Source organism: Onychostoma macrolepis, chromosome 02 (genome assembly GCF_012432095.1).
Source record: "Onychostoma macrolepis isolate SWU-2019 chromosome 02, ASM1243209v1, whole genome shotgun sequence".
Taxonomy (NCBI): Eukaryota; Metazoa; Chordata; class Actinopteri; order Cypriniformes; family Cyprinidae; genus Onychostoma; species Onychostoma macrolepis.
In genome coordinates, this window is record NC_081156.1 from 28,657,523 (window position 1) to 28,677,359 (window position 19,837).

General features: G+C 36.7%; 1 protein-coding gene across 4 annotated transcripts; it reads left to right on the forward strand.

Annotated features, from left to right (window-relative positions):
• Positions 1–105: 105 nt before the first annotated feature.
• On the forward strand, positions 106–17,187 carry LOC131553022 (sterile alpha motif domain-containing protein 9-like). 4 transcript variants are annotated; one of them, XM_058797350.1, is made up of 3 exons: positions 106–124; positions 9,040–9,098; positions 12,155–17,187. In XM_058797350.1, exon 3 carries the CDS (start codon positions 12,156–12,158, stop codon positions 17,091–17,093), a length of 4,938 nt encoding a protein of 1,645 aa, XP_058653333.1. In that variant the 5' UTR covers positions 106–124; positions 9,040–9,098; position 12,155; the 3' UTR covers positions 17,094–17,187. The 4 variants fall into 4 exon arrangements, with proteins under 4 accessions (XP_058653333.1, XP_058653326.1, XP_058653342.1 ...); XM_058797343.1 differs by lacking the exon at positions 106–124 and adding an exon at positions 2,066–2,324; XM_058797359.1 differs by lacking the exons at positions 106–124; positions 9,040–9,098 and adding an exon at positions 9,990–10,188.
• Positions 17,188–19,837: the final 2,650 nt, after the last annotated feature.

Below are 19,837 nucleotides of genomic sequence, written 5' to 3' on the forward strand. Positions count from 1 at the left end.
CACCACCCCGACTCTTCACCTTCAGCCTGTTCCTACCCCAGCACGAGGGGAACGCTCTGGGTCTGGGCTAAATGCAGAGCTCGGACCCCTCTCCCCATACAGGGGGAGTACCCTGGGCTCGGGGGTAAGTACCGAGCTCGGAGCCCTCTCCCTGGACAGCATGCCAAATACGCATAAACCTTTACTCAGTTTATTATATGTAAGTGTGAACTCGTGAAGTGAGATGCGCAGAAACGTGAAGTGCAAAGGGGAAAACAGTATCGCAAGCTCAAACTTGACTGAAATGCAAATTAAAAGCAGCGTTGCAAATAAATTAGTCAATATGGCCATGGAAAATATGTATTGCAAAATCATTGCTTTTGCTCTGTTACATTTATATTTTGCAATTTTTTTATTTTTGTTTGCAAAACTTATTTTCTTCTTGCAATACTTTATTTTCTTTTGCAATTCTTTATTTTTGTTTACAAAAAGCACATTTCGTTTCCAAAACTATATTCTTTTGCATATATATGTGGCATTAAATTGACTCCATAATTCTGTTTTTGAAACCAAATCTTTGCATAACTACAGGAAACACTGCGTCTAACAATGCTTTGGGGGGGAAAAAACAGTTAATTTAAAAAAAAGATAAATAAAAGCATATAGGCCTACATCAACCCAAATACGGTTATCTAATAAGTATGTGTCCTATTCTTTGTACTAAACTCCTAAAACATTAGTGTCTTTTTGAAACACTGGTGTCTGTTTGTATATGATAGTTTTCTCAAAAGAAATTGTAAAATGCTCATTAAGTGACTCATTAAGTTCTAGAGATTATGTTTATGTGTTCATGTACTCATATATTGAGGCAGCAGAGGCTAAAAACACTGCAAGCGATACACACACCCATGTAAATGAAACCATGAGTCTGTGCCACTCGAGTTTCCACGAGTGGCGGACTGGGAAAAAATGTCTGGCCAGGAAATCTCACACTCATCCAGGCCATCCTATACACCCAAGAAAATTCTGAAACACGGACAGCCCTATTTTTTGTATGGCCATCACATAAAAAATCCTTAGGCTGGGGACATGCAAAATAATTAAAAGTTCTCAAGTGAACTGCACCTTCACTTTCAATTTAATTTTCAGTCTCTTTATTTTGCCCTGATATCTCTATGTCTCTCACATGACTTTAATACTCAAGATTTAACAAAACTATAGGCCTACTTTCTAAATTGTCTACATGTCAAAATTAGTACAATGATAACTACATCATTACAATATCTTTATAGAAAAATCCTAATACTGAACATGAGTCATATTTTTCCCTTAAAAAATTAACCATGATTTTATTATAGTAAAAGTACAGTAACCATGTTTTTTTTTTTTTTTTGGCAAATGGATTACCATGGTTAAACTATGGTTAGTGCAGAGCCTTTGAGAAACAGAGTTGCGAGGGCTTCCATAATTTTGAAATATAATAACTCAGTTTAATATTTTACTAATTTACTGATGTGGCGTCGTTGTTAATTTACAAAAATGATTATAATTTGGTGGATAATTTAAAAATGTTCGTTAATCAACTGTAGTGTATTCATTCTGATGTAAAATTAACGGTCGGCTGAGGGCGCTCTACGACCATCTTATCTGAGCTCAAAACGCTGCTCGGGAGAGTTTCAAGATACTACAAATAATAAATACATAAAATTATGAACATGTTAATGTGTGTTTATTTTTGTTCTCAGTATTTTAATAGTATTTAATGATTATGAACATAAAAGCATTACAGAACAAATTAATACCATCGATGAAACCACAAAGCTGACGCGGAGGTATGTATAATTACAATATAAAGTAATTTTGAGTGTTATTGCTATTAATATTATTTTCTAAAATAAGGTAATATAAGTACATATGTGACGAAGATGTTTTGCAACAGCTCCAAGTCTCACGTGTACGTCACCGTCCGAATCCGTTCATTTATTTCGTTCACTCCTTTCTGATATAGTCCACTCAACTCTAGGGATTAGTGAATAAGTGAACGAGTGAGCGATTTCGGACACAGCTATTGATTATTATGGTGAATGACGTCAAGTTGACCGTTCCAAAATGGCGGTCGCGTCAACATATCTGGAGCGGTCGAACGCGGCATCTATACATATATATGGCGTGAACTGCCATTAACGAGAAGAAGACGACGATTTGAAATTGTGCAGTGTGTGATCGATACGTGCCTCGAAGTTTGACATTTTAATATAGCATGCCATCGCTACTTTGAGCTCTGGACCGGATTTTTTGTCCACTTGGCCTTGGATGTTTGTTGCTGTGTGAAATTATAAGGATTCGTGAGTAAATTTTTAAGTCTGAATCCACTAGTGTTGTATGAGTTACGTGCAGCTTTCCTACTAGGATATATTTACATCTGTTGCACCAACTTAAAGCCCTGTTTACACTAACGTTAGTGCGTTTTCGTTTTAAAATGAAAAAGATCCTCGTTTATACTGGAGTTTTCACTGCGTTTCAGAAACGATCTCCGTTCACATAATTTACACAACCGAAAACGTTATGTTAATTGAAGAAAGCAAATTATTTATGCTTATTTGTTATTGGTTGTGATCAGCCTCTGGTTGTAATCAGCCTCTGTTGTAATGCATATATATATATATATATATATAAGAATTGCTTTTGACATAAGTGAAGCCACCACATCGTGATTTGATTGAGTAATAATGCGTTTTTAAGCATGAACACATGTTAGACTGCACCCCATAAACACAATCAAGCCTAGAAAAAAAACCGTTAACCTCCCCTTTAAATAAACAGTTTTAGACCGCTGCTTGAAGACCTGACGCGTCTGTTGTGTGTGACACCTGTGACTTCTCCAAGACGCAGCGCTGCGCTTTTGCACAGTGGGCACAGTTGCCAACTCCCGCGAGACAAATAAGCAACCGCAGCTTCAAAAACAAGCCCAAAACAAGCCCAATATTTTTTTGATTATTTATTATCATCAATATTATTTATTAGCAATTATTTATTACCAATAAATGAGCCTGCAACATATTAAACTGAAACCACTCTTTTATCTGAAAAGCAAAAACAAAGCTATTTTACAAAAATTAACAAACTGCAACAAAAGTGGGAACAAAACTCGTCTCCAGTCACCTGTGAGCAGAATAGGATTGGAGAGATGGAAAAGGAGAAAAGCACAAGAGCTTCAAAGGGGAGCTGTAACATAGCCACATATTTATAGCATAAAATATATATAGTGGTCATTCTATGGAAATGTCAATTTTTCTGTCCCTAGCCTTTACAGAAATATTACACTTGAAAAACACTTGGTTACAATTTTTTTTTAAATATATTTTAAAATGAAACAATGTGTTATTTGAACAATTACACCTACTTGAGGCATCAATGTGGCAATATTTGTTTTTAATTAATTATACAGAATTCCAAGCACCACAAAACTGCTCGTCCCCAGAGCCATATACAGAGGGAAAGTGCTGTATTTTGAGGTCAAAAACAGGTTTTTCTTCCATTTAAAATAAAATAATGTATACATAACTATCAAATAAATTACATAAAAAACAAAATGCCACATAAATAGATAGAATAGAATAGAATAAATAGAATAATAAATATTATAGAAAAAATATAAAATATTATATTCAATTATATATTCAATTATAATATATATTAAAAAAGAAAATATTATATAATAATATTTAAAAAATATTATAAAAAAGATAAAAAATCATTAAGCTGTCATTTATGTGTATTCGTGAAGTCAAAAGGTAATCTAATAATGTGGTTTAAATGTAAAAAAAAAAAAGAAATACATTTTAAGACATCTTGCTATACCAGGCTATTCGAACCAAATGTATTTACTCAGAATTAGGATATGACTACTTGTTTTTTATTACAGCCCGTGATAATTAATACATTACAAAACATTGTAAAAATTAGGCTAAAAGAAATTCATCCCACTCCTCTAAGTCTACATCACAGCGTCACGCGCCTTCTTTTTGAATGTGATTTTTCTCCAATGAGGGACGGAACATATGGCAAATTACGCTACAGCACTTATATTATTGTTGGCTATTAACTGCGAGCAGACAGAGTGTCAATCAATGCATTGGAGAATACAGGCGAACATAAATAAAGAAAACGAAGTTGCTTGTCAGATTTCCCTAACAAGCGACCATATTTTTTAAAATAAGCCCAAAAAAACCGCAACCCGCGACCAGGGATTTTTTCCCGCAACTTTACAAAAAAAGAAGCCCAAAGTCGCGTATAATACGCGGACTTGGCAACTGTGACAGTGGGTCACTTGCATATATATGTTTTTTTTTGTATTTTGATTAGATAATTATGCAGTGTTCTAAAACAGCAGCAAATAAAATGTGAGAGTACACATACAATATCAATAACTTGTGCGTGTAATTTTAATATGGCCTTGTGTTGGTATTTCAAGATGGCTATCTTTAAGCATGACTGTTGAAATGAAATGGTAATACTTAACAATAAGAGTCCATTTGTAACGTTAATGAAAGCTGTAGAAGTATTGTTCCTTGTTAGAGTGTGTTCATTTCATTTCAACATTTACTATTACTAATAGGCTTCATTTTTAAATTTTAAAGTTTCTTCTTTTAACATTAGTGAACTATGAAATAACTTTAATGATCAATATAATAATTAATATTAATACAAACATTTTATTCATTTACAAAGTATGGTTCAGTACTGTTACTGCTTTTTTTTAAATAGTAAAGCTCTATTTTAGTTTTTGTTCAGTATCCATTTTAAAAACTATCGGTTGATTAATCGGTATCGGCCAGTGTGGTCCAACCTAGCTATCGGTATTGGTAAAATCCACTATCGGTCGACCTGTATTGCTGTACACCCAAACGCTTTACAATCATGTTGGGGGTCTCTCCTCACCACCAGTGTGCAGCATCCACCTGGAGCATATGAAAGCAATGTGAAATCGACAGCTTGAATTTGTCGAGCTCATAATCACAAGTGACTTATAAAGTTTGTGATGGCATGTGAAGGCACAATGAGACCAGCTGTCGTTATTTTTATCGTGCCATGCTCCTCTTCTGTGTAATTCATAAATAATCATTTATTATGCACAGTACAATCAGAAGACTGACTTTTAAACAGAGTATGTTTTCTGTAAAGATAACAGGCTTGTGCTAATAGTGGAATGTTTATTTGCAAAGACCAGCATCAGTATTGCTGGAGCTTGAGCTCTTGAAGCTCCGCCCTCTTCTGAAAAGGGGGCCGGGAGCACCAGCTCATTTGCATTTAAAGGGACACACAACCGCACATTTTGGCTCATACTCTAAAAGTGGCAAATTTAACAAGCTATAAAAAATTATTTGTGGGGTATTTTGAGCTAAAACCTCACACACACTGGGGACATCAGAGACTTATTTTACATCTTGTAAAAAGGGGCATAATAGGCAGGGGTGCACATAAGTTTTTCAGCCTGGTTCTCATAAGAGAACCTGGAGATTTGGTTTGGTCCTCACACTGCGCACAGTGTGACCCATTAAATATAACTATATAAAAAAAAAACATTTATAATAGTGATAATATTATTGCACTTTTAGTTATTTTTTAAAATAAAATAAACAAAATAAGAAAGTGTGATTATACTATTATATTCTAAAATAAAAAGGGAGTATCAAATACAATTATTTTATAGTTAACTTAAAAATAAAATGCTAATATTTACTTTTTTAAAATATGAATTTATCATTTCAAACTTAAAATCAGCAAGCTTTTATTTTGGCGGGTTGCCGGCAAGTACAAGCACTTCCAGGTAGCCTAGATTAATGCTTTCATTTGAATAGAAATCTTGTGCAATACAGTTTGTCAATCTAAAACGGTAATTGTGCATTAACAGCTGTCAACCATGTCGGTACGCAAATGCGCGGTATGAACTTATTTACACAGCGCATTTTTTATTTTGGTCGTGCATGCGGACCTGCGTACCATTTATGTGCACCCCTGATAATAGGTCCCCTTTAATGCTCATCAGATCGCATAAATCAGTGGAAAATGAATAAAAATTATGATTCTGTGTAAAGAAATATCAATCAAATATAAAAATATCAGTAATTTTCCAAATATGCACTCTTTTGAACTAAAAGCTCTAATGGACAGCTGTTCAGTGACTCTTGCACATGACTGCCGAGTTTTGTCGACAACCAGAGGTGACACAAAATTTGGCAGAGGCGGCTGCCTCATAATCCTTTATGCAGGAAAAACCCTTTACCGATTAGTGGTTGACTCTTTTATTCAGAAGGCGGGGCTTCCTTCGATAGAGCGGCCATATCGAGCATTGAGCATATGAATGTAGCTTGAAACGGATTTGTAAAAATCGGATTTCATGTGATTTTTAATTTTCATTTTTTTTAATACAGTTTTGGATTGTCTGAACAAGACTATACAAAATGTGCAGTGGTTGGGGGTCCCTAGGACATGTTTGAGAAGTGCTGTTTTAACATACCTTCTGATGTTCATTCATGTTTATTTTTAAAATAGTAGTAAAGAGGAAGAGATGATCGGTTCACGTGCCGCTTGCAGCTGAGGCACTAGTAAACGGCACATTAAAGAGCAACAAAATCACATACAGTCATGGCCAAAAATATTGGCACCCTTGGTAAATATGATCAAAAAAGTCTGAGAAAATTAATCTGCATTGTTAATCCTTTTGATCTTTTAGTTAAAAAATTCACAAAAATCTAACCTTTCATTGGATAAGAATAATTTAAAATGGGGGGAAATATCATTATGAAATAAATGTTTTTCTCTAATACACATTGGCCACAATTAACGGCACCCTTTTATTCAATACTTTTTGAAACCTCCATTTGCCAGTTTAACAGCTCTAAATTTTCTCCTATAATGCCTGATGAGGTTAGAGAACACCTGACAAGAGGTCAGAGACCATTCCTTCATCCAGAACCACTCCAGACCCTTTAGATTCCCAGCTCCATGTTGGTGCTTCTTCTCTTCAGTTCACCTCATTCATTTTCTACAGGGTTCAGGCCAGAGGACTGGAATGGTCATAGCAGAAGCTTGGTTTTGTGCTCAGTGACCCATTTTTGTGTTGTTTTTGAGGTTTGTGTTTGGATTATTGTACGGTTGGAAGATCCAAACAATGCCCATTATAAGATTTCTAACAGAGTAAGTCACATATTGATTCTTTTATCTGTTGGTATTTGATAGAATCCATGATGCCATGTGTCTAAACAAGATGTCCAGGAACTCCATTAGAAATATAGGCCCAACACATCCAAAATACAGCAGTATATTTCATTGTACACATGGGGTACTTTTTATCCCTGTGTTCACCAAACCCATCTTGAGTGTTTGCTGCTAAAAAGCTCATTTTTTAGTTTCATCTGACCATAGAAGCCAGTCCCATTTGAAGTTCCAGTCGTGTCTGATAACTGAATATGCTGGAGTTTGTTTTTGGATGAGCGAGGAGATTTGTTTCTTGAAACCCTCCCAAACAACATGTGGTGATGTAGGTGCTGTTTGACACTTTTTTTTTTTTTTTTTAAGGTTTTCTGACCCCGAGACTCAACTATTTTCTGCAATTCTCCAGCTGTGGTCCTTGGAGAGTCTTTAGCCACTCAAACTCTCCTTCTCACCGTGCATTAGGACGATATAGACACACGTCCTCTTCCAGGCAGTTTCGTAACATTTTATGTTGATTGGAAATTTCATGTTCATAATCACCCTGGAGTGCTCAAAATTGTGAATATGAATGGGAATATACTTCAGAGATATTTTACTCATAAGAATTTCTAGGGGTGCCAATAATTGTGTCCAACGTGTATTTGAGAACAACATTTATTTCATAATGATATTTCCCCCCATTTTAAATTCTCATTATCCAATGAAAGGTTAGATTTTTGTGAACTTTTTTAAAATAAAAGATCAAAAGGATTAACAATGTAGATACATTTTCACAGCCTTCTTTGATCATATTTACCAAGGATGCCGATATTTTTGGCCATGACTGTATGTTGTCTGTATTTTGTGATAAAATTGACAAAATATGAAAGCTGATACCTTGTATTGTATTTAAAGTAGCAAAGGAACGACAAATTTGTATGAGCCTATGCTGTAGCCATGGTAAGATGTAGAAAATTTTGGAAAAGGAATGTTTTGAGTGGATATGATTGTAAATCAGATCAAATCTGTTGAAAGTAAACTTATGTCTTTATCATTTATTTAATGGCGTTAATTTATCACTGTGACTGTAGTCTTCAATGGCAGCAGTTTTCAACAGCATACAAACTTAAGGAAAGAATAATTGTTTCAGAGCAATTAAAAAAAATAAAATAAAAAATGTTAATATCTTCTCACCTTTTGAACTGTGGAGGGTTCTCCTATATCTCAAACTCTCTGTTCTTGGGTCAGAAGGTCCCTAAGATGTTGATGTACACATACTTATAGCCTACGTAGGGATGAGCACAAATAAACATTCATGCACACACACAAGATTTTTCTTTACACGTTTACATGCATATGAGAAATAACATGTCAGTACATAATTTTATTTCCATCAAGTCTATGATTTAAGTGAACCATGCTTTTATAGGTTAAACAGTAAAAAAAAAAAAGGTTTGGTGTATGTTTTAGTAGCAAATACTATTTCAGTCTGTCTACTTCAAATTGTTGTTTAATTCATTGTATTACTACTGTATGTTTCTTTGTAATTAACTGTGAAATTTACTAGCAATTTCTGAGTGAACTTAATTTTCATGAAAGTTTATTTTATTTTTTTTACTTTCATGAAAATTAAGTTCACTCAGAAATTGCTAGTAAATTTCACAGTTAATTACAAAGAAACATACAATAGTAATACAATGAATTAAACAACAATATAAAGTGTATAAAGTTGATTTACAGAAACAATGCCCATGTGCACAATTATCAGTTACTCCTTAGTGTAGTGTTATTGGCCTTTGGAACAGTGAATTACTTTGTGTGAATTTAATTCAAATATGTCATTCTCTTTACTTGTCTTGTCAGATGGATGGATGGTAACTTAAGGGATGGACAGAGCATAGTGTTTTCATACTTCATGAGAGGTAAGATAAACAAACAGAACATACTATGATCTCTATTATCTATTTATTATCTATATTTTTGATGTTCTACTTCTTGCAATAAGGATACTTTTATGATTTAACACCATAAGCAGTTTTGTCTGTCACCACAAATAAACAGACAAACTCTTGGACATATTTGTTTAAATGTCAAAAAAGTACCAGATTTAAAGATGAATACAACATTTCAGGAGTTCTCAAATAATTAGTGTACTCCTAAAATACTTCTAATCTTTAATTGCAATAAAGCTAAGTATAAGATTTTTATATTGTGGTGTTGCAAAAGCCAATGAACATGGTCATACAGAGAATCCTAATTATAAAAACCTGGATCAATGCACATGCGTACATGGAGTGCTTATATGTGAATTAAAGGGGTAGTTCACACGAAAATGAAAATTCTGTCATTAATTACTCACCCTTATGTCGTTCCAAACCTGTAAGACCTTCGTTCATCTTTGGAACACAAATTAAGGTATTTTTTATGAAATCCGAGACCTCTCTGACCCTCCCATAGACACCAAGGGTTCTACCACGTGCAAGGTCCTGAAAGGTACCAAGAACATCGACAAAATAGTCCATGTGACATCAGTGGTTAAACCTTAATTTTAAGAAGCTACGAGATTACTTTTTGAGCTAAAAAAAAAACTAAAATTATGACTTTATTGAACAATTCTTCTCACTTGAGTAACCATCTACCGCCATTATGGAGAGTACCACGACGCATGCGTGTGGTGCTGCTGACGTAGAACACTCATGCGCTGTGCCTTGATAACGAGCTGAGGAAAGCATGCGCATGTGTCATGGTAGATGGTTACTCAGGGGAGAAGTCATCATTATTTTTGCTTTTTTTTGTACAGAAAAGGTATTCTCATAGCTTCATAAAATTAAGGTTGAACCACTAATGTCACATGGCCTATTTTGCCGATGTTCTTGGTGCCTTTCTGGACCTTGAACGTGGTAGGACCCTTGCTGTCTATGAGGATCAGAGAACTCTCAGATTTAATCAAAAATAGCTTAATTTGTGTTCTGAAGATGAACAAAGGTCTCACGGGTTTGGAAAAACATGAGGGTGAGTAATAAATAACAGAATTTTAAATTTTGGGTGAACTACCCCTTTAAAGCAGAAAAACATAAACCATAGCGCATCACCCCATAACTGATGCGCTGCGAGGATAATAAAGAGTAGCCTACTCCTCATTGAAAATGTTTTTAAAAAGGTCTTTCAAAACAGGTTTATTATACAATCAATTATAGGCCTAAAATTAAAATCAGTAACACTGCAATCATCAATGAAAAAGCTATAAACTTTGTAGTTAATCGATTTGGCTGCTTTTAGCCTTACCCTGGAGTTGGTTCACCCTGCGCCTATGGCTGAAGGTGAGGTACAATTCATATAAACATTTCTTCATTAAATAACTTCTAAAGTAATTTGAAAACTTTCTGTGAGGCGTAATTTCACAAACAGCTTGCCGTGAGTGAATCACCACGTGCTCGCTCTCTCTTTCCCTCTCAAAATGCGCAAGTGACTTCAAATCACATCACGTCTGCACTGTAAGCGAGCTGCACTGCACAGCTGACACAGGAATTGTCACTTGCACAATCGAGGCAGTGTCGCTTCGTCACTTATATTTAAAAATTGCATTTCTTTGTAATTCTTGCCAGTGTTTAACCATTCAGCGCTCGCGCGCCCTCCTGGAGACTGTGCGCTCTCATGCACATTACCAGGTTTGCCAGGTTCACCAGGTTCATATTACTCCGTTTGCAGTGCGTATATTTTCCGCGCTCATGTTAACGGATGAAAGCGTTCACACTGCACGCGGTTGCGGTCCGGCAGTGCTTTCCAGGAGCGGTGTGTCTGCACTGCAGTAGTGCAGCGATTGTTTCTGCACCGAGTCTATTTTTGCTGTGCTGCAAGCGCTGAATTAAAGTAACAGCGCATTGTTTGCGATAAGTATGAACATGGATTGACACGAAAATGTAGTAATTACAATGCATATAATTAAAGTCTGTGTTTAACAGTCAACACACATGGTTTTTGGCTAGGTTTAAAGGAAAAGAGCACTTTTAGATAAACAAGGCAATAATGGCACTCGTGGAAGTAGAAAAACTAAGTTCTTTGTGAACTGCAGGATTGCTTGTAATAAAGATTTAAATGCAAAAGAAAAGGCAGTAGAGCCATTTCTTTCAGTGGTAAGTTTTAATTTAGAATGTTTGTGATAACTTAAGAAAAGTAGTTTAAATGTTTTGCCACAACTTACTATATAAATCTAGAAGTAGTAGTAAAATTTGAATAATGTGTTGCTTATATTTATTGCGTTTAAACACGTCTATGAACTATTGTATTACTATACTGTGTAAAAAAAGAATCACAATGCTGAAAAAGCATTTTCAGTAACAATGTTTGGATTTGAAATCAAATTAATGGATAAATGTTGTGTTTGTGGTAAACATGGATCAGTAGTGGACTCCTGTGTGAAAGCTGATTCTGCACCACTTATGTACCGCACATGGTCTGCAATACACACTGGAAATCGCATACAGCTCACGGAATCCTGATTGGAGCACCCCTAGTCTTTTCCTATCAATTCTTCAATAGCTAGATCTTGTCTTTCATAAAGGCCGAGGTCAGGATCCTGGGCTTAAAAAGGTTTGTGGCCACTGCTTTAAAGCATAAATTAAATGTTAATCACATACAGCAGAGTTCCTCAAATCCAGCCCTGGAGGGCCAGTGCCCTGCAGTGTTTAGCTTCAGCCCTAAAAAAACACTTGAGCGAGCTAATCAAGGTCTTCAGAGTTACTAAAAAAATAATGGGTAGGTGGTTGTGATCAGGGATTGAACTAAACTCTGCAAGTTATTGGCCCTCCAGGGCTGGATTTGAGGAACCTTGATATATAAAGCGATTGTGTCTCTTCAGAAGACTTGGATTAAACTGCTTGATTCATATGGCTTGGTCCGTGATTTGACTGTTGTATATTGTGCAGAAATCAGATATAAACATACCTTAATTTATTAATTAGTTTTTTTTTTTTTATAGTATGGCTACAGTGAGTCAACAGACAGAACTTCCTCTTCGAGTAGAGGAGTGGACGAGAGAGCAGGTTCATTACTGGCTGACTGAGGTGATTAAAGTGGATAAAAAACATGCAGACAAGCTGTATGAGGAAGAAGTATCAGGGGAAGAACTAGTCTGTTACCAGCCCAAACATCTGCAAGAACTTGGAATGAAGCAGGGTCCAGCTGTTAAGATTATCACCCGGTTAGAGACGTTAAAGAAGGAACAACAAGAATCATATTCTTCCTACACACAACAAACAGAAGCCAGGCTAGACGCAACAGTGGAAAACAAAGACAGCATTTCAACAGATCAAACAAAAATATCTAGAAATAATAAAAAATCCAAGAGAAAATCACGCAAAACAGAAAAAACAGAATTTAGAAGGTCTAATTCCATAGAAGAAATAATACATTTTGGAGAAGATTCAAAGGATAACATCACTCAAAGAAGCAATGAAATAGAAGACTCACAACCAAGTGAACCGTTAAGCGCACCCCCTTCACAAAATAAAAATATTTCACCCTCAGGAACTTCTCTTTGTACATCTTTGAAAGAAACCGTACCAACAGAGTCAGCTGACCCTAAAACATCAAGCATTAACGCTGATAAAATAGTTGAAACAGAAAACAACATGAGCAGTTCTGGATTCGGACAGCACTCGTGTAGTCTCTATCCATTTGATCAGAACTCTGTTTCTCATCGATATATTCAGAACTACACTCTACCACCAGAGTCGGGACCAGGTAATCTGACAGATCCAGTTCATGAGTACAAGTTTATGGGCAGAACAGATGACATTGATGTGATGAAGAAGAAGTTCAATAAAGAGGTGTTTCGGTTTGCTGCTGGGTGTATGAACAGCCGCACAAATGGAACCATCCACTTTGGTGTAGCAGACTCCAAAGATTCTCAATATGCTCATGCTGAGATTATTGGGGTCAGTGTTGAGAAGAAGGACACTATCATTGATCATTTTAATCAGGGCATTAAATCATACTTTGAAGAGCACACACATGAAGCAAAGACTTGCATCAGACAACCACGCTTTGTAGAAGTGCTGTGCCCTGATGGCACCCAGTCTGGCAAATATGTCATAGAGGTGGATGTTGTTCCATCCTACAGCATAGTTCATGGCAAGCTGTTTTATATACAGACTCTGGATGACGACAATCAATGGAAAAAGAGCAAAGGAAAATCACTCTTCATCAGAGACGGTGCTGCGACCAGAGATCTCTATAAAATTGGTAATCCAAGAGACTTACATGATGAACTGTCCCGAATAAATGACCAATTAAATGTTATGGACAACAGGAGGAAGGAGGCAGAAAAGAGGCCTGAAAGCAAAGGAACATCAAACCAGGGGGAAAAGCTAAAGAATCTGTTGACATGTGGAGGAAATAGACTGGATCATTATGATTACTACATCATTGTAACAAACAAAAGTCACCCCGAACAACTCCAGCATCTTCAATTCATGACAACACTGAAACTGTTTTGTGTATTGGACTTTGATCCAAAGTCTGTAGTAAATGGGTCCTGCCACAACTACAGAGATGTTCGGATTGCAAATCTTCACAAACCAAGCCAGTTCCATGGAGATCCAGGAACTCTTGCTAACAATCTCAACCTGTACAAACAAACAAGTTGGGTATTTTGTAATGGCAGAGAAGACCTCAACACTGAATCTGACAGACCACTCAGACCAAGTGAATGGTTAAAACATAAAGCTGGAGAAGTACAGGACATGATCTCATTCATCTGCAAACCAGACACTCTTCCAAGAGGACGATTCTTAGTCATATTCCTCCTCCTCTCCACTGTTGAGGCCATGAATGATCCAGTTTTTGACACATTCATGTCATTTTATAAAAACCTTTTGGGTACAGAAAACATATTAAGTATTTGCACTTCAGATGCATCCTTTCAAAAATGGAGGGATTTCATTCAAGCCAGATGTGAACATGACATCAGCCACCAGAGTATATATGATCTGGAGCTCAGTGAAATCAATGGGACAATACTGAAACTGGGCCAGAACAAGCAAAATGCTCAGAGACTTCTTCCATCTGCTGAGGGCAGTACGGTGATTCTACAAAAGAAAGATGAGGATCGTATGACATCCCTTAATATCCTGTGTGAAAATGAATGTGAAAACGAATACGATGAGAGTTCTGCAGAATTTGAAGAGTTCAAAATTAAAACCGAGTCTGAGTTCTACAGAGGAGGCAAAGTGAAATGGTGGAACTTCTATTTCTCAGAGCAACCTGCAGCAAAGCCATTCATAAAACGTGACAAACACTCAAAATTAGAGAATAGTATCAGATCGCAGACCAGAAATACCAAAAGCACTTGTGTCATAGTGAATCTCTTTCATCACCCAGGGTGTGGCGGCACCACCATGGCCATGCATGTGATGTGGAATCTGCGAAAAGAATTCAGATGTGCAGTGCTGAAAGACAACACCATTTCAAAGGAAGAAGTAGCCCAACATGTTGCTCATCTGATAAAGTGTGGAAAAAGTGAGCATTCATTAAAAACACCAGTCTTGCTACTAGTGGAAGACTCAGAGGAAACCGAAAACACACTTGAACTACAGCATTCCTTGAGAAAATTCACGAGAGAAACAGGTGCATTGGTTATCATCTTAAATTGCATACGTACAAAAACTCCAAAAGACAGACACAAGAAAAGTCTTGCTCAGAGTGAGTTCATTACCGCAGAATTGTCTGACAAAGAAAAATGTGCTTTTGAAATGAAGCTTAAAGAACTTCAAGAAATAAAGTCTTTCACAACTGAGAACTTCTACAGTTTTATGATCATGAAATCTAATTTCGACCCAGAGTATGTTGCAAATGTTGCAACTAACATTCTGAAAGATTTCAGAGTTTCAGAGAGTAAACAAACACGGCTTTTCTGCATACTGGCTTTGCTAAATTCATATGTTGCTGAACCAGCCGTCTCAAGATCTATATGCGAAGATTTTCTGGGCATCAAAAATAAATTGTGGGGAAGAGAGTCTGTGCTGGACAAAATGGAGCCCTACTCCTGTTTGTTGATTGAATTCGGGGCAGAAGAATACGGGGGATTTAAAGCAATTCGCTTTGTTCACCAACATCTTGCAACAGAATGTGTCAAACAACTAGAGAAGACACATAACTGCTCCAGGGCTGACATAGTTCTTGACATGCTGCATTGTGATGCCTTCTTCAAAACCTTTGCAGTGAAGGACATTCTTGTTCAATCGATGAAAAGCATGCTGATCACTCGTCAACGCAAGACAGAAGGTGATGAGAAAGACACCCTGTTTTCACCAATGATAGAAGACATAAACTCAGGAGAAGATGGTCTGAATAAAATACAAACCATTTTTATTACAGCTTCGCAAAGATTTGATAAAGACTTCACAATTCCTCAGGCTCTAGCAAGACATTTGTACCTGAAAAAGAAGAACTTTGCTGAAGCTAAAAGGTGGGCAGACATTGCTAAATCCATCAAAGAAAATTCGTACACAGTAGATACAGTTGGACAAGTTGCAAAAAGTGAATTGAAACACAAACTGGAGTGTATAAAGCAAGAGAAGAAACCATGCACAGCTGAAGACTTGAGGGAATATCTTGAGTTAGCAAACACAGCCACCAAAGCTTTCAGAAAAGCCCAAACCTTGGCAAAGACAGATGATGTTCTTGAAACAGAAGAGGAACTTCACAGAAAGCTAAGCCCATATAATATATCTGGCTACATGGGTGAAATCGACACAGCCATGACTGTTTTTGACATCGTCAAAAAACTGCCATTGTTTGAGAACGATGATCCAATGAAAGATCATTACATCCAGAGCTTTCTCAAAGGAAACCTGCCCTGCTCAAACATCCCAGTTTCTAAAAATGAATCCAATCATGAATTTGTTGCTGTTCTTCAGGACTATGAATCTTTCCTTACATCTTTAAAATCACAGGTGAAAGAGGCTTTTGACTTCCTTGAAATTTACTTCACTTACATGAAAGAAAAGGGATCTGACAATATGAGAGATGCAAAGACTCGCAAGAGGATCTCAGAACACTATCAACAATACATCTCTTTATTCTGCACCTCTGTTGAGGAGATGCAAAAAGAGCAAAAGCAGAAACCAACACTGAGTTTGGACAAGGAAATTAAAGAATGCCGAATGTTCCTAGAGAAAAACAGGGCAGATACATTCCCAGGCCTTCTTCAGTTTTTGGAGCACAAAAGAGAGACGGTACAAAAGATTGCTGAGAAATACTCTTTCATACATGAGAATTCTCCCAATAAAAGTATCAAGGACAAAACAAATCACCTGCTTGCACATATAATACTTAAGTTAATTTGGCCAAATTCAAAGTTTTCAAAATGCCTTGAGGACCTCAATGAGCTTTTAAAAGACGTTCTGCAAGATGCTGGTCTGCAGCACCAATACCCAGAGCCTTTCTATCTTGCCATACTGTTGCTCTGGCCAGAAAGAAATGTCACCAGTGCTAGCATTAAGCTATATGTTGATAAAATTAGAAGCTCTGCAAGAAAGAATCTCTCTCATATGTACAGAACAAGGTCAACCATTGCACACTTCTTCTTGGGAAAATCTGATGGAATACAGAGGCTGGTGACTAAAGTTTCCCTTGACAGATCTGAGAGTGTCAGTAGCGTGAAGTATCGCAACATTCTCTGGCAAACAGGAGAAATCTTCAAGGAAATCTCAATAAACAGCAAGCTCCTCAGAGTGAGTGGTACAATTGAACAAGGTGAGGTCTTCACAGAGTATGGAAATCTTAAGATCCCATTGCGTCCTGCATTTCTTGGTGGAGTGAGAAGTGGCTACAGCACAGAGAATGTGTCCTTCTACATCGGCTTTGCCATGGATGGACCACTTGCTTACGATATTCAGTATGAAGATGACAGATAGATCATTATTTTTAAACATTTAACCACACTTACCTAGAAAGCAGAAAAACACATTTTGAATGAAATTATAATAAAATGTACCTGTTTGTATTTGACTGATGTTATGTGTCTGTTAATTCTGGACATGTCAAACTGAGCCACAGGGGACCCATGAACTGGAAAGATGCAAATAATAATAATAAATATAACTTCAAAGAAAATTAAAAATGTATAATCGTTTACTCAATCTCATGTCCTTTCAAATCACTTTCTTCTGTACAACACAAAAAGTAATTTAAAACATTTATTAAAAACGCTAGGTTCAAACAACATTGGGCTCCAATGACTTGCAATGTATAGAGGGAAAAAACACTGAGACCTTTTTCAAAAAATATGTTCTTTTGTGTACCCCAGAAGAGAAAAAGTTTGAAATGATTTGACAATGAGTAAATGATTTTGTGCGTGTTAAGATTATATCTATTTTTTTTCAAAGATGTTTTTTTAAAATGTAGTGTATGCAGAACAACAATTGTTGTTTCCCAATTAGCATTCTGGGTAATCTGAAATCAGCTAAGATAAAAGTACACATTCCGATATTCACTAAAAGTTACATGCAGGCAATATGTTTACATATTGTAATGTGAGTTGTAGGCATCTCACCTTGTTGATCCATGTTGTCACGGCCTCTTCAGCATCATAAGGGAAGACTTCCTCGAGAAGGAAAGGAGTACATTTCTGTATGCAGGTCAGCACTCTCTCCACGCTGACCATTTCAACTGTGTACTCCATCATTAAAGTGTCAATCATCACCAGGTAAGAACTCTAAAATGACAAGAGAAAAAAAAGAACACAAAAACCATAAGCACAGTTTCTTAGCAATTCTCAACACAAATTAACTGTAAAAGGGACCTGATTTACAAGGAGCACAAAGAACATATTACAAACATTGTGCAATTTTATGTAAAGTTAGACTGAGAAAAGCAGTATTTCTGATTTTTCATGCGTTACATATCTTAGCAGGTCAAAAACTATGTGTCTGTGCATGCAACACACATGCAACTGATGGTCTGCTGTCATTTCTTCAGCTACTGCTATAAGAAATATGACCTCTTCCTGTCTGATTATTAGTTAGACTCTCACCTGAGGATGCTATTGAAATTGTGTGGATCAGAGAATGAGTGATAGACTAGTACATTGTTGTTATCAACAGTTATTGAACTGTTGTAAAAATCAATATCACATTTATAATCATGCTGAATTTTGGAGAGAAAAAAACGGCACTCTTCGTGTGATATTAACTATATGAAATGATATAAAAATATACATTTTCTGCCCCCATATATTGAATTTTGTTTTCATTCTAAATGCATTTTAATAGACTGAATCATGCAGTGAAGAACGCACTCTAAATTGGCACGCGCAGTCACGTAATGTACGCGTGCCCTCTGTAGGCGTGTTTTGTTAGGTTTTTGCGATATACTCGATAATGTCAAATCGCACATCGTTAAAACGGCAATTACGATATTGTCGCAGCCGATATATATCGCACACCCCTATCATAAATATATTGGGTGGACCAGCCGTCAATCTGAGTGGGCCAGTGCCACCCTGGCCCTTATGTAGCCTCGCCACTGCTGCCATCTTGTGGTAGAATACAACAACGCAGCTTAACCTGAACGGTTGTCACATAAAGCGATAAAAGAAGAGCGAATTTAAATCTAAAGATTTATTTATTTATTTATTTGATACACGTGTGTTTATTGCATTTTATTCTTAGTATTAATATATTTTTCCTTTATCTATTTTAAAGGACCTATTTATTCTTATTTTTTATCATCATCATCATCATCGTCATTATAAATGCCATTATATCGCTTTATATTTATTCTATTACTGGCTGGATCCTCGGTATTAGTTATTTCATCAGTTTTCATTCGTGATTTGGTTGTTTTTTATACACTCTAAAACACTCTAAATAAAAGATACAACGCTGTAATTAGGGCTCCACGGTATCCTAAACTTAAGGTACAAAAGCTACCTTAAGGTTTTTTTCCCCCCTAAATGTTACATAATAGTACCTTAAAGATCCTCTAACTCAGCGGCTTGAAGTTTTACAGACTGTAAAACTGCGGTACGAGCTTCCATCCACCCCATATTCAGCTGTGCAGTGTGCGGTGTCCGCTAGAGGGCGACATTACTCTGTGTGCACAGTTGGCACCGTGTAGATTTCTGCAGTCAAATGTAAGGCACAAACAGGTGGGCATGAGTATAGGGAGATTAAATGTATTAATTATTATTTAACTTTTTTTTTTCAGTTAAACTGTTCTTCACCATCTGATTCAATACACAGAATGACTTCACAGTGTGATGTAATTCAAACAGGGTCAGAAGCTTTAGCAGTGAGTAACAGAAGCCAGCTGCTAAAATTAGCAGAAGAGATTTCAGTCACATCTGGGTGGAACTCTCTCTCTCTCTCTCTCTCTCTCTCTCTCTCATATTTGTTGGAGTTCAGTAAATGACTTCCATTTGTGCTTGGGAACTGGAAGCCTCACTCTCTCTCACATGAAAGGGTTGTGTGAGTGTGTATGTGTGTGTGTGTATTTGATGAAAGGGTTGTGTATGTGGGTAGAGGGCAGTAATTACAGCTATTCTCCAGAGCTGATAGTCAGAGGCCTTGGCCGCAGCAGTGGTCACACCCCTTCCTGTCTGACAGATCTGATCCATGACTCCTGCTGCTGAGTAACACAACCTGAGGACTCGCATCTG

Coding starts and splice junctions, on each gene's coding strand:
- LOC131553022 (XM_058797350.1), top strand. CDS start 12,156: ATGGCTACAGTGAGTCAACAGACAGAACTTCCTCTTCGAGTAGAGGAG.